Source organism: Myxine glutinosa, chromosome 6, assembly GCF_964187855.1.
Source record: "Myxine glutinosa chromosome 6, kmMyxGlut1.1, whole genome shotgun sequence".
Classification (NCBI taxonomy): Eukaryota; Metazoa; Chordata; class Myxini; order Myxiniformes; family Myxinidae; genus Myxine; species Myxine glutinosa.
In genome coordinates this window covers 171,847,371-171,864,349 of record NC_136266.1, presented here as the reverse complement: position 1 = coordinate 171,864,349, position 16,979 = coordinate 171,847,371, and the positions used below count along the sequence as shown (strand labels likewise).

The window sequence follows — 16,979 nt, the reverse complement described above, 5'->3', positions numbered from 1 at the left end:
TTTGGTCAAAAGGTGAAAAGGTCAGAATTACATAAAATCGTTAATTTTCATCAGATTGACCTGAAATTCTAAGAATTCACATATTGGGTCACTGAGTTGGTTCACCAATCCAAAGCTTGAAGCTGATTGTTGTTTTTTTCGATCAAAAGGTCAAAGGTCAACGTTGAGTAAAATCGCCAATTTTCACCCTGGTAAAAATGGGAAAAACGCAACATTTAGATATCTTAACACGGATTATACAGCCTAACACGGATTTCACCCAAGATGGAAAACCCCTTTAGGAAGAGGGGTAAATGAAGCCGCTACAACCTCCATCAAGTGACCTTCCTGTCAAGTTTGGTTGAGATTGTATAAGTAACGACCGAATGTATCGTGGTGAGACAGACAGACAAACTTCCAAAATTGCGTATTTTAGTATGCCGTAAAGGAATCAGTGTGACAGTAATCTAAAAGTGTACAGTGTTTACAGATATTCAAAAACTTAATCCCCAGTGTCATTGTAAACCTTTCAAAACTTATGTATTTACTGTAACTTTTTTAAATTGTAAAATTGTAAAAATTGTAATCAGCTTTTAAAGCTGTTACACAAGTAGCCATCCAACACAGAATGGTGCATCCTGCAGCTTTAGCTTGCATTTTGTTGAGCATCACATTTCGTGCAGGAGGTTACTTTGACGAGCAAAATTTATTTGAATCGTGTGGGATTATTTTACTGACATGGAGCAATGAACTGAAAATGACAGTTATCTGCCTTATCGACGTTTTCTGTAACAATGAAGCAACATTCACTTTTAGAACAATTTACTTTTGTTTTTGGGCAAAGTGTTGATTCATTTTCTGTTATCATTTTATCCAGGGTGAACAGGATGTGATTTATGCATTTGCATCCTTACTCCACAGCCATCTGGCTGGTACAGCAATGAGATTAAGAAAGATTAGGTGAGTATTTAAACAAAAAAAAAATGGTTGGGGGAAGCGAAGTATTTTAAATTAGATACATCGACTGCATACAAAACAACAACAACAACAACAACAACAACAACAACAACAACAAGTTGTTGTTAGCAAATGGGTATTAGACAGGAATAAAATTCTGAATTCCACCTGCTGGTTCCACTATTACTGAGTCATAGCTGTGCCGTTGATGCACTGCTCCCTATCAGTTCAAGCAGGAGTTTGCAAAATGTGTTCAGGGTGCTGGCGATAACTATAACCTACCCTTTAAAATCTACCAACTAATGCCGGGACACAGAGTTTACTGTCCATCTAAGGTAAGGCGAATTACATTGATGTATCGTGCTGCATGCAAAACAACAGTGTAACACTTTATAGGTGGGCTGAGATTTGAACCCAGGCTCATCTTCATCTCCACAAGTAAATATTTGCAATATAACAAGACTGTTAGCCTCACAACGGCGTAGCCAGACTTGGATCTGCTAAGTGGAGGATCTGCTGTCCCCCTGACATGTGACCAGATCCTCAGCTCTGATTGGTGGACGTTTGTGAGGGACATACATACATACACCGGATGGACAAACGCTAGATGGCATTGCCCTATTGGCTACGCCATAAAAATATAGCTGCCGAACCTCGTGACCGATGACATCGTCGATTTTGTTTTCTTGCCCAATTTTTTTTTTTTTTTTTATGTATAAGGCTCCAGGCACGGACTATATAATCCTCATTGAGGCCAGGCCTAAATAAAAGAGCTGCATTGATAGAAAGTGAAAAGAGAGAAAAAATAGTCAGTTTTTGAGGAAGTAAAAAATCTGCTTTTTGAAAAGGGGAAGATCGCAAGTGTTTGGAAAAACTTGGAAAGGTAAAGAATTCCAGAGTTTGGCAGTGAAGGGGAAGAAACAAACATCATAATGGCCCACCCTTGAGTTGCCAATGGCCAAACAATAATCATGAGATGTAGTGGCTTGTCGTGTATTCCGTGGTCTCGCCAATAAAATCATTTTCACTAATAATTGTAATAAAAACGGAAAAAACCCCATCTCTATATGTTTTGAGCAGCATGTTTTGTTTTTGACAACTTATTTATACATTTCTACATTTACATATTGTCAATAGATTTTTTTTTTTAATTTGTCTGTTTCATATCTACCAACATCATCACAGTGGAAATGGAAGCATCTCGCTTGTCACGGAAGACAAAGCGTACGATTTTAATTTTCAAGAAAACAGATTTTTTCCTAAGCCAATACCTATAAGAAAGGTATGTTGATGATATTGGCATTGCATTTGAATTCATTATCATGAAGAATAATCTTGATTGTTACATCCACCACCAAAGGTGGATGGAGGTTATGTTTTCACTACTGTCTGTCTGTTTGTCTGTTTGTGAACAAGATATCTCAAAACGTTATGGACGGATTCTGACAAAATTTGGTGAGAGGTAGTGTATATGACAACGACGAAATGATTAGATTTTGGTGAAGATCCGGATTCAGATCCGGCTAGTAGAATTTTTTAAGTGATTCTTCACCATTGGGAGATAGGGCCAGAAACGATACATAGTAGGATATCTCAAAAAGTTATGGACGAAACTTGGTGGACCAATTAGGTGTCTGACAAGGACGATTCGCTTCGATTTTGGTGAAGATCTGAATATGAATTCGGATTTGAGCATTGTTTAATTTTTAAGTGATTCTTCACCATTGAGAGATAGAGCTAAAACCAACATATAGCAGGATATCTCAAAATGTTATGGATGGATTTGGACGAAACTTGTTGGACAGGTTGTGTGTGTGAGACAAGGAACAATCGATTCCATTTTGGTGAAGATCCGGATTCGGATCCGGCTGGTAGAATTTTTTCAGTGATTCTTCACCATTGGTAGATAGGGCCCAAAACGATACAAAGCAGGATATCTCAAAAAGTTGTGTACAGATGATTTTGATTAAATGAGATTTTCTGGTCTACTCTGGGATACAAAACGTAAACTGTTCACCTGGTGGAGGTATGCTCTCTACTGAGTGCCATTCGAGTTATAACTGAAACTGTTGTGGAACATGAATCTGTCTACTTAATCTTTTTGCCTACCTGTGACAATAACAAACACACTTGTGATACCCAGTAATACCAGTAATTTACATGGTATCGGTAAAGCGTACCTATCACACGCTCATACTCATCAGGTTCTTTAATACTCACCAACATTCTTTTGAAATTCAGTAACACATTCAGGGCACTGACAGTTAAAAGATAATTGATACAACTTTTTTGGGGTGGGAGAGGGTAGTCATAGATTCCTCCTTTTGGTATTTGTAATAAATTGACGGTCCGTAATAAAATAAAATAAAAAAATAGTCCCTTGGGGGACTGACTGTTATTTCCCCACTGTGTCTGAGATTTAAAAATAAATTACCTAAATTTGAAGCGAAATCCTTCTTTTCAGCCTCTTATAGGGGGCGGTTCTGGATGGGGAGCGCAACCCCATGAGACATTACTGTTTTATGTGTCATATCAAATTTTGTCTGTCTTTCTCAGGTAGCTGTGGGGAAGATGTTTTAGTGGAAATGAGAGATTCTGAAAGAGGGCCTGTGTCCCCCTTTCCAGGGAAGATACGACCATGAGGAGCACAACTTAAGGTTAGGGCATGGTCCCGATGCCTCGTGGTGACTTTGGTCTGGATCTGTCTGGCGGTTTCTGAGAAGATTTTTGAATGAAATACCAATGTTTGGGACAAAACCCCCTTTACCCCTTCTATTGGGTAGCACAACCCCTTGAGATGTTACTGTCCTGATGCATCGTACCAAATTTGGTGCATATCGGTCAGGTAGTTTGCGAGAAGATGTTTTAGTCAAATATTAACTGACGTACAGATGTATGGACAGACATACATAATAAGTATGGCCGGACACCAGAACCCACTCTGAGGTTATTTCAGACATAACCTAAAAATAATAATGCACTATAGTCTATATGTCACAATACCAGACTTGGTGGCATAATGGTTAGAGCGTCCGCTCGGAGTCTGAGAGGTTGGTGGTTCAAACCTGTCCGAGTCATACCAAAGATGTTAACTATGGTACGTGCTGCTTCCTTGCTTGCTGATCAGCATTTAAAAGGATAGAGTATGGACAAACAGTGCTAGGAAGGCAATGGCAAACCAAAAAGTATAACCCTTGCCAAGAAACTGCTCTCACAGTACCCTGCTATGTAAAAAGCCTGGTACATTAAAAATGTCAGTATAAATTACATTATTGGTACTTTTGTCAGTGCAGAGAGGTACTGGTCAGTTTCTGCCTGAATACTTGAAAAACTAGAACAGCACTCAGTAGATAGCATACCTCCACCTGGTTGACCATATCACTCAATGGTGAAGAATCACTGAAAAAATTCTACTAGCTGGATCCGAATCCGGATCTTCACCAAAATTGAATCGAATCGTCCATGTCAGACACACAACCGGTCCAACAAGTTTCGTCCAAATCCGTCCACCACTTTGAGATATCCTGCTATGTATCGTTTTGGCCCCATCTCCCAATGGTGAAGAATCACTTAAAAAATTCCAATAGCCGGATCCGAATCCAGATCTTCACCAAAATTTAATCATTTCGTCCTTGTCAAATACACCATAATCTCTGCCAAATTTCGTCCGAATCTGTGCACAACTTTTTGAGATATTTTGTCCAAAGACAAACGGACAGACAAACAGACAGGGGTGAAAACATAACCTCCTTTCACCTTTGGTGGTGGAGGTAATTATCAGAGGCTCACTGCACAATGATTTTTTATGTAAAACATTATGGTAAACCAGACTTATTTTGCAACTCTATTTCAGTTTTGACTAGCAGTATAATTACCATCCAAAATTGCACCACCATCTCGCTAACTTAAGGGGTTAAATCAGATATTGCAAAACACCTTTTAACACTTAACAATATTGAAGTAAATGAAGTGCTTGATTGATATATATATATATAGATATATATATAGATATATATATATATATATATATATATATATATATATATATATATATATATATATATATATATATATATATATGTAGTACATATTGTTACAGCACATGCGTTTAACACATCTCATTCACTTTTATTTCATTTCAGGGAGAGACATTGCTGATAGATTGCATTTATAACACCGAAACACGATCGAATGTAACGACAGTAAGTATAATTTATTTGAGATCAGCATAATTTAAAATGCATTGTGTTTGAATGTTCTGCATGTGGTTTGTTGTTTTTATAACAGGAACAGGAATTTCATTCTCAAATGTTAAATCTCAAAGATTACCTTATTTTATAGAATGCAGAAAGGTGGGACAGTATCTTGTTTGCATTGGTGGATGGTTGGTTGAGCTGGGGGTGGGGCAGGGGTGGGGGCAGGTATTGGTGGGGTAAAATGAAACAATATAACAGGTAAGTTGTACAAGCAACTTTGTGACAGGTGTTACGGGGTCCCCCCCTTACCTCTGGTCTCGGTGGACCTCCGAACCCCGAGAGGGTCCCCGGCAGAAAGATGTGTTATCCTTGGTTGAAATCCAGCAAATAATGAAACCCTCAATGGAACCAGCAAATGAAACCAGCAAATGAAACAGTCAAATCAATAATGCAACCACACCAGGTTATAAACAAACAATAATATATTATAAATCACACACAAAGAGCCATACAACAATGGGGGCAATCACCCCTACTTTCAAATCTTATGACGATATCCTTGTCAAGCCCCTTAACCCCACACTCACGGCGCCTCCCCCAATGTCTCTGTGCGCTCCCGCGATCGGGGAGTCGAGGCCCGATGGTCAATTGAGGCGTAGGCGAGCGAGACGACCCCGAGGTCACGTGCTCAGCACCCAGCACCCAGCAACACAGCGGTGGAAAGGAACCTCACAAAGACGCGCTCCGACGTACACGTTGCAGTTCAATCCGCGAGCCTCCGTATAATTCTCACGTGCCCCTTTCTGGCACAGCCGTCCCTGGCAAAACACCGGGGAATAATGCCCAGCCGACACGACAAAAACCTGTTCCCTCCAGGTTGCTCGCGTGGCGAAGATGGCGGACGGCTTTCACTCCAACCCGGGCTTGGGAGGTCCGGATCCTCCGGAACCTCAATGAGAATACCCGACGACACAGGCTCCACGCACTCCGGCGATATTTCTTATCGCCCGAACTTCCCTTCAAGGATGCAAAGTTCACTCGCACTGTACGTCGAACGCTCGGGCCAGAGCTTTAACAACAACGTCTGTTTCACGATCTCCTCGCCTCTCTCTTCCCCTTTGCTCCACCTCTTCCGGTAACGATCCGGATTTCAGGCCACATTTTACCAGGAGCGCTTTTAAATCTTTTAACTATAATAACCCTTTCCCTTCAACCACAATCACCAGAATACTTAGAATCAACAACAATAATCATAACAACAACCCTTAGGGCCAAATCCATAACACTTCCCCCCCTCAAGAAAGAAAGTTTGAACACAGCGAAAACTTTCTTTGCATGCCCTCTTTAAACAAGCCAAAGTAAATTCACAACCCAAATCAGCAATCCCCGTGGGCAACAATATTCAACCTTCCCCAAAAATAAAGCAACAAAATTTTACACCACCCCCAGAGCTTTCCAAAGTTAATTCCCTCTGGACCAAGCGTCAACAACGACATAGTCCCTGCCCCTCTGATTTTTACTTCTAGTTTCTCTTGAATGAAGGTTAAAAGGTTGTGATCAAAAACCCAAAGGCCAGCAAATCTACAGCACTTTCCCCGGGAGGCCGAGCTGAAAGCCAGGTTCCATGGTGGTTGGGTGGTGGGGCCTGGAAGTATTCACTACCTGGACGCCTTTAGGAACGTGGAATTCACGGTTAGTCCGGGGAGGAAAGTTCACTACATGGACGCCTTTAGGAACGTGGAGTTCACGGTTAGTCTGTGTAGGAATCTTGGCTCGGCGGCTCCGCAGCATTCAGTGCTTCAACTTTTCCGGACTCCTAATAATAACGGTGGGACCACTTGTCACAGTAGTCACCTGACTGGCGGTCTCCTTCTCGGCCACTGCTCTGATAATCCTTCCCTTGGGAGCTGTCATAACTCTGGAAGCCTCCATAATAATATCGCTTGCGGCCACCACCACTACTACTCCGTGGTCCTCCTCTGTAGCCCCCTCGACCCCAAAGAAATGCCTTCCCTACTGTGATGGTCCGACCCTCCAACTCCTTGCTATTCAGATCCTTTTCTGCCTCTCTGGCGTCCTTTGAGTTTTCAAACGTGACAAAGCCAAACCCTCTTGACTTTCGTGTCTCCCTGTCTTTTATCAGCAGCACTTCCAAAAGCGGTCCATAGTTGCTGAAGGCAGACTCCAAAACATCTTCCTGTGTTTTGAAGTTCAGTCCATCTTCAAATAACTTGCTAAACTTGTCGCCATCCCTTACTGGTGTGGTGTTATTTTCCCTACTGGGCTTTTTAACAACCATCGGGTTACCATAAACTTGACCACCGGCCAAATCATTCCCGATAAAAACCGATACTCCCTCTACAGGAGCCATACAACAATGGGGGCCAACTCCTTGCTATTCAGATCCTTTTCTGCCTCTCTGGCGTCCTTTGAGTTTTCAAACGTGACAAAGCCAAACCCTCTTGACTTTCGTGTCTCCCTGTCTTTTATCAGCAGCACTTCCAAAAGCGGTCCATAGTTGCTGAAGGCAGACTCCAAAACATCTTCCTGTGTTTTGAAGTTCAGTCCATCTTCAAATAACTTGCTAAACTTGTCGCCATCCCTTACTGGTGTGGTGTTATTTTCCCTACTGGGCTTTTTAACAACCATCGGGTTACCATAAACTTGACCACCGGCCAAATCATTCCCGATAAAAACCGATACTCCCTCTACAGGAAGCGTGGCTTGTAAACCGACGGTGACCGGTCCTGACACCAAATCGGACTCCAAATGGATGACATGAAGTGGAGCACTAACACAGCCAGCCACCAATCCCCTGTAAACGAACACTATCCCCAGTTGCTGTCTCCTCGGACCATGGCAAGATGCCTTCAAGCATTAAAGATTGATGTGCTCCTGTGTCCCTCAATATCCTAACCGGTCTCCGGTTAGTCGAGGCTCCATCCAGTGACACAAACCCCTCGGAAATAAATGGTTGGTAACCCTTTGAGGGCGATTTCTAACAATGGCCATCGCATTTGGAGTCATACTCGTCGAACTCCGCTCCTGATTTTCCTTTCCTAGAGCATAACAGTTGGACATCCAGTGTCCAGGTTTATGGCAAAGAGTGCAAGTCGGCCCGGAGGAGAACCTCGTGGTCTGCCAAGGCATGGGGGCGGCGGTCTGCCTCGAGACCCCCGGACGATAGGTCTGTCTTGGAACCACAGTCTTCTGATTTCTAGAAGTCGTGGTGTCAAAGTGGACCTCATTTTCATCCCGAGGCCACCCCCATGGATTTTCATTCTCCACCCCTGATGTACCATAGCTCCCCTGGCTAGGTCTGGGCGAGAAGTTCGGTTTGTGGAACCCCATCCTGTGTGTTAAGGCATAGTCATCTGCCATGGTGGCTGCCTCATACAGCTTTGGTACTTTCCTTTCCTCCGGATGAACTTTAATGTCCTCGTGGACACACTGCTGGAATTCCTCCACCAGGATCAATTGTCGCAATAGTTCGAAGTCTTTCCCAACTCCTTTTGAATCACACCACCTATCAAACATGGTTTCCTTCACTCTGGCAAATTCCACATGGGTCTCACTCTCCCTCCTCCTGGCATTCTGGAATTTTTGCCGGTAAGCTTCCGGGACCAATTCCTAGGCTTTGAGAATGTGTTTCTTCAATACCTCGTAATCTGCACATTGGTAAATCGGTAAAGCCGAATAAATCTCTTGAGCTTTACCCACCAGAACACTTTGCACTAGTATGGACCAGTACTCCTCAGGCCAGTTTAACTGTCGAGCCACTTTCTCAAAGTGTGGAAAAAACTTGGCTACCTCCTTTTCATTGAAGGGTGGAACCAGCCTCACATGTCTGCCAACATCCCAGGTGTTCTGACTAGGTGTCGAACCAGTCAGCAGCGATGGTACCTCTCCCCGTTCTCTCTTTAACTCCAGCTCCTTGACTTTAATTTCCTGCTGACGTGCCAATTCACGGTCCTGTAACTCCCTTTCAGCTCTTCTCTCCTCTGCTTCGAGTTCTCTTGCAGCTCCCCTTTCCTCTGCTTTTTTGTCTTCTAACCTTTCCTGGAGTTCTCTTTCCTGTACTTTTAACCTTTCCTGGAGTTCTCGTTCCTGTGCTTTTTCCCTTTCCTGGCTCTGCAATTGCATCTCCAGTTTCCGGAGCTCCACATTTTCTTGCTCTTCTGGTAACCACTCCCAGGCTACCTCTTCCCATGCTTCTAATCCCACCATAGATTGTATCACCACTGTCTGCAACTCTGCCTTCTTCATATTAGTTCGGACCTCCAAGCTAAAATGTTTGGCCAATTTCCAGAGGTCCGATTTTACTAACGCTCTGAACTGTGCTTCACTAGGAGTCACTGTAAACTTCTCTGCGTCAAACTCCATAGTGACGACTGGTAACACCTGTTAATCTTCACCCAATAATTTTTTTTAACAAACAAAAAAAAATTCCTTTTTTTTAAAGTTGTTTGTTTTTGGAATTTTTTTTGGGAATGTTGGAAAAAGTTCCAAATTTGGGAATTCTGGGAATGTTTGGGAATTCTTTCCCGGACTAAATTTAGGAATTTTTATATCCCGGACGCAGACCCAATTGCGAGCCCACGAATATCAATTGGACGAGCCCCCAATTTCTGTTACGGGGTCCCCCCTAACCTCTGGTCTCGGTGGACCTCCGAACCCCGAGAGGGTCCCCGGCAGAAAGATGTGTTATCCTTGGTTGAAATCCAGCAAATAATGAAATCCTCAATGGAACCAGCAAATGAAAGTCAAATCAATAATGCAACCACACCAGGTTATAAACAAACAATAATATTGTTATAGATCGCGGTTAGATGTTATAGACCGAGCGGTGGTGTAAGACCGCGACCTAACAAAACTCACCCGATTCACCCAGACTTTGGCCGTATCGCACCCCAGCTGCTCAATGAGGGAAAAGACGAAAACGACGCAATGCAAAGAGGAAAAAGAAGGCAAAGAAAGGTTTGGAAATACGACTGAATTTATTGGCTATTTACACACAAGCAAAAAGAAAGCAATCAAGGTTTATTTACAACACATAAGACGCAGGTGACACAGGGAAAATACTAGCTTATACAGACTTAATTAACCCAGGACAGAACAAACAAAAGACTCTGACTCACGCGGGGAATTGCAGGAGGTGGATGGCTGGAGGTGAACGCTTGGTGGAGCCAACACGGAGCTTGGTGGAGCCTTGGTGTGACGGGTTCTCTCTTCTCTGTAAAAGCTCAACCGTCTTGTCTCTGGTAAAAGCTCAACTCTTCCAGTCTCTTGTAAAAGCGAATCTCTCTGACTCCTCTCCACGGCTTGGGCTCCCTTGTGTCTGCCGGTAAAAACTCATCTCCTTTGGCCACACCCCTGCCTTGGGTTATATAGGCCCCCGCCCCTCAACCTTTGCGAACCTCCCCGACCGCTCTTCCTCCGCCCTCTGTAGCCAAACCCCTGGCTCATGGTTGGTCGAGCGGGGCTGGTTCACTCCTCCCCCTCTATGACGAGGTGGAGACACGCCTTTCTTCCCTGACTCGAGCCTCGTGGTCAATGGCGGTTATTGGAGGGGAGGTAATATGGGCAATCGAGGCTCGGCAATGACGAGAGGGGATGTAATATTGGATGGAGATTTTGGGGATGGGAAGGAAAGGGGATCTATTCTCTTTCACTGGTGCAATGGAGTACTTTCAATTAATGGAAGACACAGCCTTACGCTAATACACATAATAAGGATATAACTGTCAAAAGAAAGGATATATCGTGTCCTGCATGTATGTTTTATGGACTAACTACGGAAACGCCCTTTGACCTTTATACAACCACAAACGGAGGGAGGAGGGGTGATATTTTACAACAACCTTTTACAACAACATTTTACCACAACAACAAAATAAAACAACATTCTCATATCCACAACACTGCACCCTCCTCCCCTTAGGCACGTCCCGGGCCTATTACTTTTACCTTAGTGTGGCACGTAGGTGTAGTTCCCTCTACTTTTAACCTGACCCTGAGTGCGACAGTTTTAAAACATAAATAAATGTGTCCCGCTGGTCCATTGCACCCTGCCTAACAGACTTACGCCCACAGTTAACCGAATTGCGGAATGGTCTTCAAACTAAACACTGACGGTGGGGAGCATTATTTACACTGACGCTATTTTTATTTACAAAACTAACCCAGGACCTGTAATTGTTCTTTCTGGGGGGAGACAGTCTGCTCTGCATCGACGCACCATGAACGCACCCAATAACGCACCAATACACACCCAAGCACCAATCGGTGCAGTCACCATTGTTCAATGAATGTTCAATAAAAATAAAATCAACAACCCCTAACCCTGCAGGTGTCTCTTGCTCTTCGGCTCCCCCTGCTGGTGATTATTATTTGTCTTCCAGATGTTGTCATTTTCATTTTTCTTTGCTTACTGGCGGCCTATTTTCAATAAAGTGTGCCCAATGTGTCCCTTTTTTATTTTCTTTTATTTATGGCCCACAGGGCCGACTATGTGTGGTTCACCTGTGGGGCATCGGTGCCCTGTGGCCAAGGTCCGCCAGCAAGATTTCGGGCCCTCTTGGCCGGTTCCAGCAGAGGGGCTATGCCCCAACCCATGGGGTCCATAAGTGGTGCTCGGCCACAGGCATGTGGTCCATAATGTGGTGCATCGATGCAGACAGCTGGTTCTGGGAATTTCGGGCGCACAATGGCCGACCCACGCACGCTCCCCTCGGCGCACAGGTCATGTGGGAGACAAAAGGGGAAAGACAATTGAGCGAGGGGTAAGGTCACAAGGGTACACATCAATAAGGCAATGCAAGGCGAAATGCGTACGGAGGGCGAAGTGAGAAAGCTCGTCCCTACCGTACGTCACCCCCCTGTTACCTAGCCCACCCTTGCCCTTACCCCATATGTACAAAACCTACACATTACCAATTCGTCACTACTGTCACGTCTTCCCCATATTTCCCCTATACCAAATTCGTCACCACAATCCCTCTCCTTCAAAAATTTGCCATCATCAATTCATCATCAATCCTCATAAGGAGGAAGAGATGGAATTACGCACAATGTCACACCCACGTCATGATGCGTCTCACATTCCAAACATTTGCACAGTAAAAATAATTAAACATGGCATGGTGTGGAGTACCTGTCACCTCAGGTGAGTGGATGCAGATGGTGCGAGGAGATCCTTCATCCTAACTATCCTCTAAATGATTTTAACACACTTTACACTACCCGGGGTCTTTCTCTGGCCAAACCATTGGCCCTCTTACACTATGGGTTCTAAAAACCAATTCCCATTGGCCAAACTGTGGTGCTTTTCAATTTGGGGTCTCACTCCCCCGGTTCATCTCCCGGTGCCCTCGCACAATTTCTGGGCTGTGGCGTGTACCTCTCCCAGCGGGTCTACCCACCTGCACACCTCCACCACTGCAGTTGCCTCCGAGCTTACCTGCTCCTTACCCTAACCTAACTACCTGGGGAAGGCCTCTCTGGCGCTCTCCCCACTCGGTGCCCTCTCTGGCACTGGGCTACCCGGGTCCGTCCTCCGGATCCTCGGGCCCCATCCACAACTCTACCGGCTCCCAGAGCCCACCTGCGGCCTCACCTGGCCGACATCCTCACAGTGGTGGAGTGCCCAACCAACTACACGCACTAACAGGCTACACGCCCAGCCATTTCCACAACACTAATGCACCCATTCACAACACCATTCTGCAACCGCACCACAAGTGCCAATATCCAACCACAATTTACCTGTACCCTCTACCTAACACTTACACTACCCGCCCCGGGTACTCGTGAAAGGGGTCCACTCTTCCCCCATCCACACCTTCGCACCATGCACACCACTCCGTACCACTCACTCCAACTCTCTCCACACACCTGTACCTGCACACCTGTGCTCTCACACCTGGTGCCACCTGCACCCTTCTCTCCCCAAGCGCATTCGCGCTGATCCACACACTCACTACTCACACACTGTTCCACACACCTGTCCAGTTGCACACCTGTGCAATCACACCTGGTGCCACCTGCACCCTTCTCTCCCCAAGCGCATTCGCGCTGATCCACAACACTCACTACTCATCCACTGCTCCACACACCTGTCCAGTTGCACACCTGTGCAATCACACCTGTTCCATCCTCACACACACACGGCATCATCTCATCTAACTACTCCCTTCTGAAACTTGCGCTTCCCAGTCGTCCCTTTAAACTATTGCGCTCCCTCGTCATTATCATCCACACTAATCTACCTGCGTCCCCACTACAGGTATCAGTCACTAACTAATCTTAACGTTACCTACTGTCATCTTCGCTAGATCCCTATCAATATAACCTAACCCACCCGGGCTAGTTTTCACTGCCCTACACCCCATAATCTATTGCTCCTTTGCCCCCCACATGGGAAGGATGGTGGATTTGCCATCCCACCACATCGGGGGTCTCTCACTACCAATTTCGCACATCAAATTTCAACAAATTAAAAATTTGCCAATCACTACCCATCATCTGCCAATCATTACTGCCAATCCTTTGCCAATCATCAAATTTTGTTTTTCTCTAATTTTGGGTCCAAAACACTATCACTATCACGATCACCATCATCACAGTCCGCTATATCCTAGCCTCGGTGCGTCATGACATCATTAAACTCGGCTTCGTAAAGCCGAGCAATGAATTCGGGTGGTTTGGTTGCCTGCAGGTTGAATCCGTCCGGCTTTCGGTTCAAGGGAGGTGGTTTGGTTGGACCGAGATTCCACGCACCATCTCGGCGCGGCACCTTGCGGTCCCGGGCCCGATGGCTCCATCTCCCCCGGTCGGAACCCCGTCCCCACGAGGGGGCACCGTTCCGCTTCCTCCCACTCGCCCTCGAACCGGACCGGTCGCCTCGCCCGACAAAGCCCGGACTCGACCGTGCGGGGCGGGGCCAAGCCCGAATCGGCAACGACGCTTCGAAGAGAAACGACGCAGTCGATCGACGCCGGGCCTCGCACCCAACCAAGCACCCCTCGCACCGAGTGCTCGCATCGGCTATCCGTCGCTCTAACCACTAAACCGGTTACCATCGATGCTTCACTTGCATGCTTACAAGCATATGCTACCCCTTTCACCCTCACAAAACCTGGCGTTCCAACGCCGTCCGTACATTCCACCAACGCTCTCTCTGCTACACACCACCCCTCTTGCGCACACTTCGGTCCACACCTCTCCTCCGTTACGTCCTCCGTAACACTCACCATGGGCGTGCACTCCGTATTGCTCTCACTCCCTGTGTCACACCCCGTACACACCGACGTGCATTCTCGCTCGCACTCGGTTTCACTCCCACACTTTATAACACACCCACTCGCCGACGCACACTTTTTCCTCCCACGCGTGCCATTTCCACTCACTCGGGACCCTTCACCAACGCCCGGGTGCTTCCTCGATCCCAAGCGCGCGAAAATTCTTTTGTCGCTAAACATCCTCTTACAAAATCTACCCGCACAATATACAGCACGACTCACCTGGGGGATCCTTTTCTCCACGCGAACCTGCAAACTTCCATTCGGGTTAAGCACAGCATCGTGATGTGAGCAGGGACTTTGTACATAATCCATTTCTCCCTGCAATTCCCGGGTTACCTCCGTCATCTCTTCAATTTTAATTCCCGCCACTGCTTTTTCTTTATTCACCTCGGCGACCGTTGGCTTTAATAAAACACCCTCCTCTACCTCAGCGGTCGCCGGCTTTTCCCAACACCGTGTCGCGATTTCTACCCCCGTCATTGTACCCGTGCTTTTCTCCGCTTCGCTCAACCAGCGCTTTTCGACTCGCGTTACCTCGTCGTGCACCCCTGGGACCCTTTCGCCCAACTTGCGGTCTCTGTCCCTCTGCTCCCTTGCCTCCCTATCGGCCCTCATTCCGTTCGTTGTTTCTTTTAGTTCCTTAGTCATTTGAACACCCATGTTGTTAATTTCCCTGTTGGATATGAGCCCCTGGGCATACATTTTGTTTTCTTCATCCCACTGGGTCAAAAATTTCAACATATTTGCAAGAAATGGATCCCAGGCCGTTGGCACCGCGGGCTCGGCTGCCGCGCGCTCGTACGAGGCGCCTTTTTGCGCGCCTGATACCTCGTGCGTGAGAGCGCCATTTTGTGCACCTGATACACCCTCAACCACACCTTCTTTACTCTCCTCCACCACTTTTCCCACTTCTTCCCTGGGGTCCTGGGTCGATTCTACCCCGTCTATCTCTCCCACCGGCATCCCGTCGCCTTGAACAGCCATGGCGCGATTTCAAAATTCAGGTTTTGTAAAACAAAACAAATTTCGGCAGCTCGTAATTTTGACCAAAAAATTTTTTTCTAGATGTTTTAAAAATTTGGTTCGGGACCCGAATTCCACTCCCAGACACCAATTGTTATAGATCGCGGTTAGATGTTATAGACCGAGCGGTGGTGTAAGACCGCGACCTAACAAAACTCACCCGATTCACCCAGACTTTGGCCGTATCGCACCCCAGCTGCTCAATGAGGGAAAAGACGAAAACGACGCAATGCAAAGAGGAAAAAGAAGGCAAAGAAAGGTTTGGAAATACGACTGAATTTATTGGCTATTTACACACAAGCAAAAAGAAAGCAATCAAGGTTTATTTACAACACATAAGACGCAGGTGACACAGGGAAAATACTAGCTTATACAGACTTAATTAACCCAGGACAGAACAAACAAAAGACTCTGACTCACGCGGGGAATTGCAGGAGGTGGATGGCTGGAGGTGAACGCTTGGTGGAGCCAACACGGAGCTTGGTGGAGCCTTGGTGTGACGGGTTCTCTCTTCTCTGTAAAAGCTCAACCGTCTTGTCTCTGGTAAAAGCTCAACTCTTCCAGTCTCTTGTAAAAGCGAATCTCTCTGACTCCTCTCCACGGCTTGGGCTCCCTTGTGTCTGCCGGTAAAAACTCATCTCCTTTGGCCACACCCCTGCCTTGGGTTATATAGGCCCCCGCCCCTCAACCTTTGCGAACCTCCCCGACCGCTCTTCCTCCGCCCTCTGTAGCCAAACCCCTGGCTCATGGTTGGTCGAGCGGGGCTGGTTCACTCCTCCCCCTCTATGACGAGGTGGAGACACGCCTTTCTTCCCTGACTCGAGCCTCGTGGTCAATGGCGGTTATTGGAGGGGAGGTAATATGGGCAATCGAGGCTCGGCAATGACGAGAGGGGATGTAATATTGGATGGAGATTTTGGGGATGGGAAGGAAAGGGGATCTATTCTCTTTCACTGGTGCAATGGAGTACTTTCAATTAATGGAAGACACAGCCTTACGCTAATACACATAATAAGGATATAACTGTCAAAAGAAAGGATATATCGTGTCCTGCATGTATGTTTTATGGACTAACTACGGAAACGCCCTTTGACCTTTATACAACCACAAACGGAGGGAGGAGGGGTGATATTTTACAACAACCTTTTACAACAACATTTTACCACAACAACAAAATAAAACAACATTCTCATATCCACAACAATATATTATAAATCACACACAAAGAGCCATACAACAATGGGGGCAATCACCCCTACTTTCAAATCTTACGATGACATCCTTGTCAAGCCCCTTAACCCCACACTCACGGCACCTCCCCCAATGTCTCTGTGCGCTCCCGCGATCGGGGAGTCAAGGCCCGATGGTCAATTGAGGCGTAGGCGAGCGAGACGACCCCGAGGTCACGTGCTCAGCACCCAGCAACACAGCGGTGGAAAGGAACCTCACAAAGACGCGCTCCGACGTACACGTTGCGGTTCAATCCGCGAGCATCCGTATAATTCTCACGTGCCCCTTTCTG

General features: G+C 46.1%; 1 protein-coding gene across 2 annotated transcripts in view; it reads left to right on the top strand.

Moving 5' to 3' along the window:
• LOC137428970 (DBH-like monooxygenase protein 1) overlaps positions 1–16,979 on the top strand; it is a 95,024-nt gene that overhangs the window by 53,105 nt on the left and 24,940 nt on the right. For both annotated transcript variants that reach the window (XM_068118900.2, XM_078780886.1), the window contains 3 exons: positions 857–939; positions 2,122–2,218; positions 5,079–5,138. In XM_068118900.2, the coding sequence (XP_067975001.2) occupies positions 857–939; positions 2,122–2,218; positions 5,079–5,138 (240 nt within the window). The remainder of the gene's footprint in view (positions 1–856; positions 940–2,121; positions 2,219–5,078; positions 5,139–16,979) is intronic.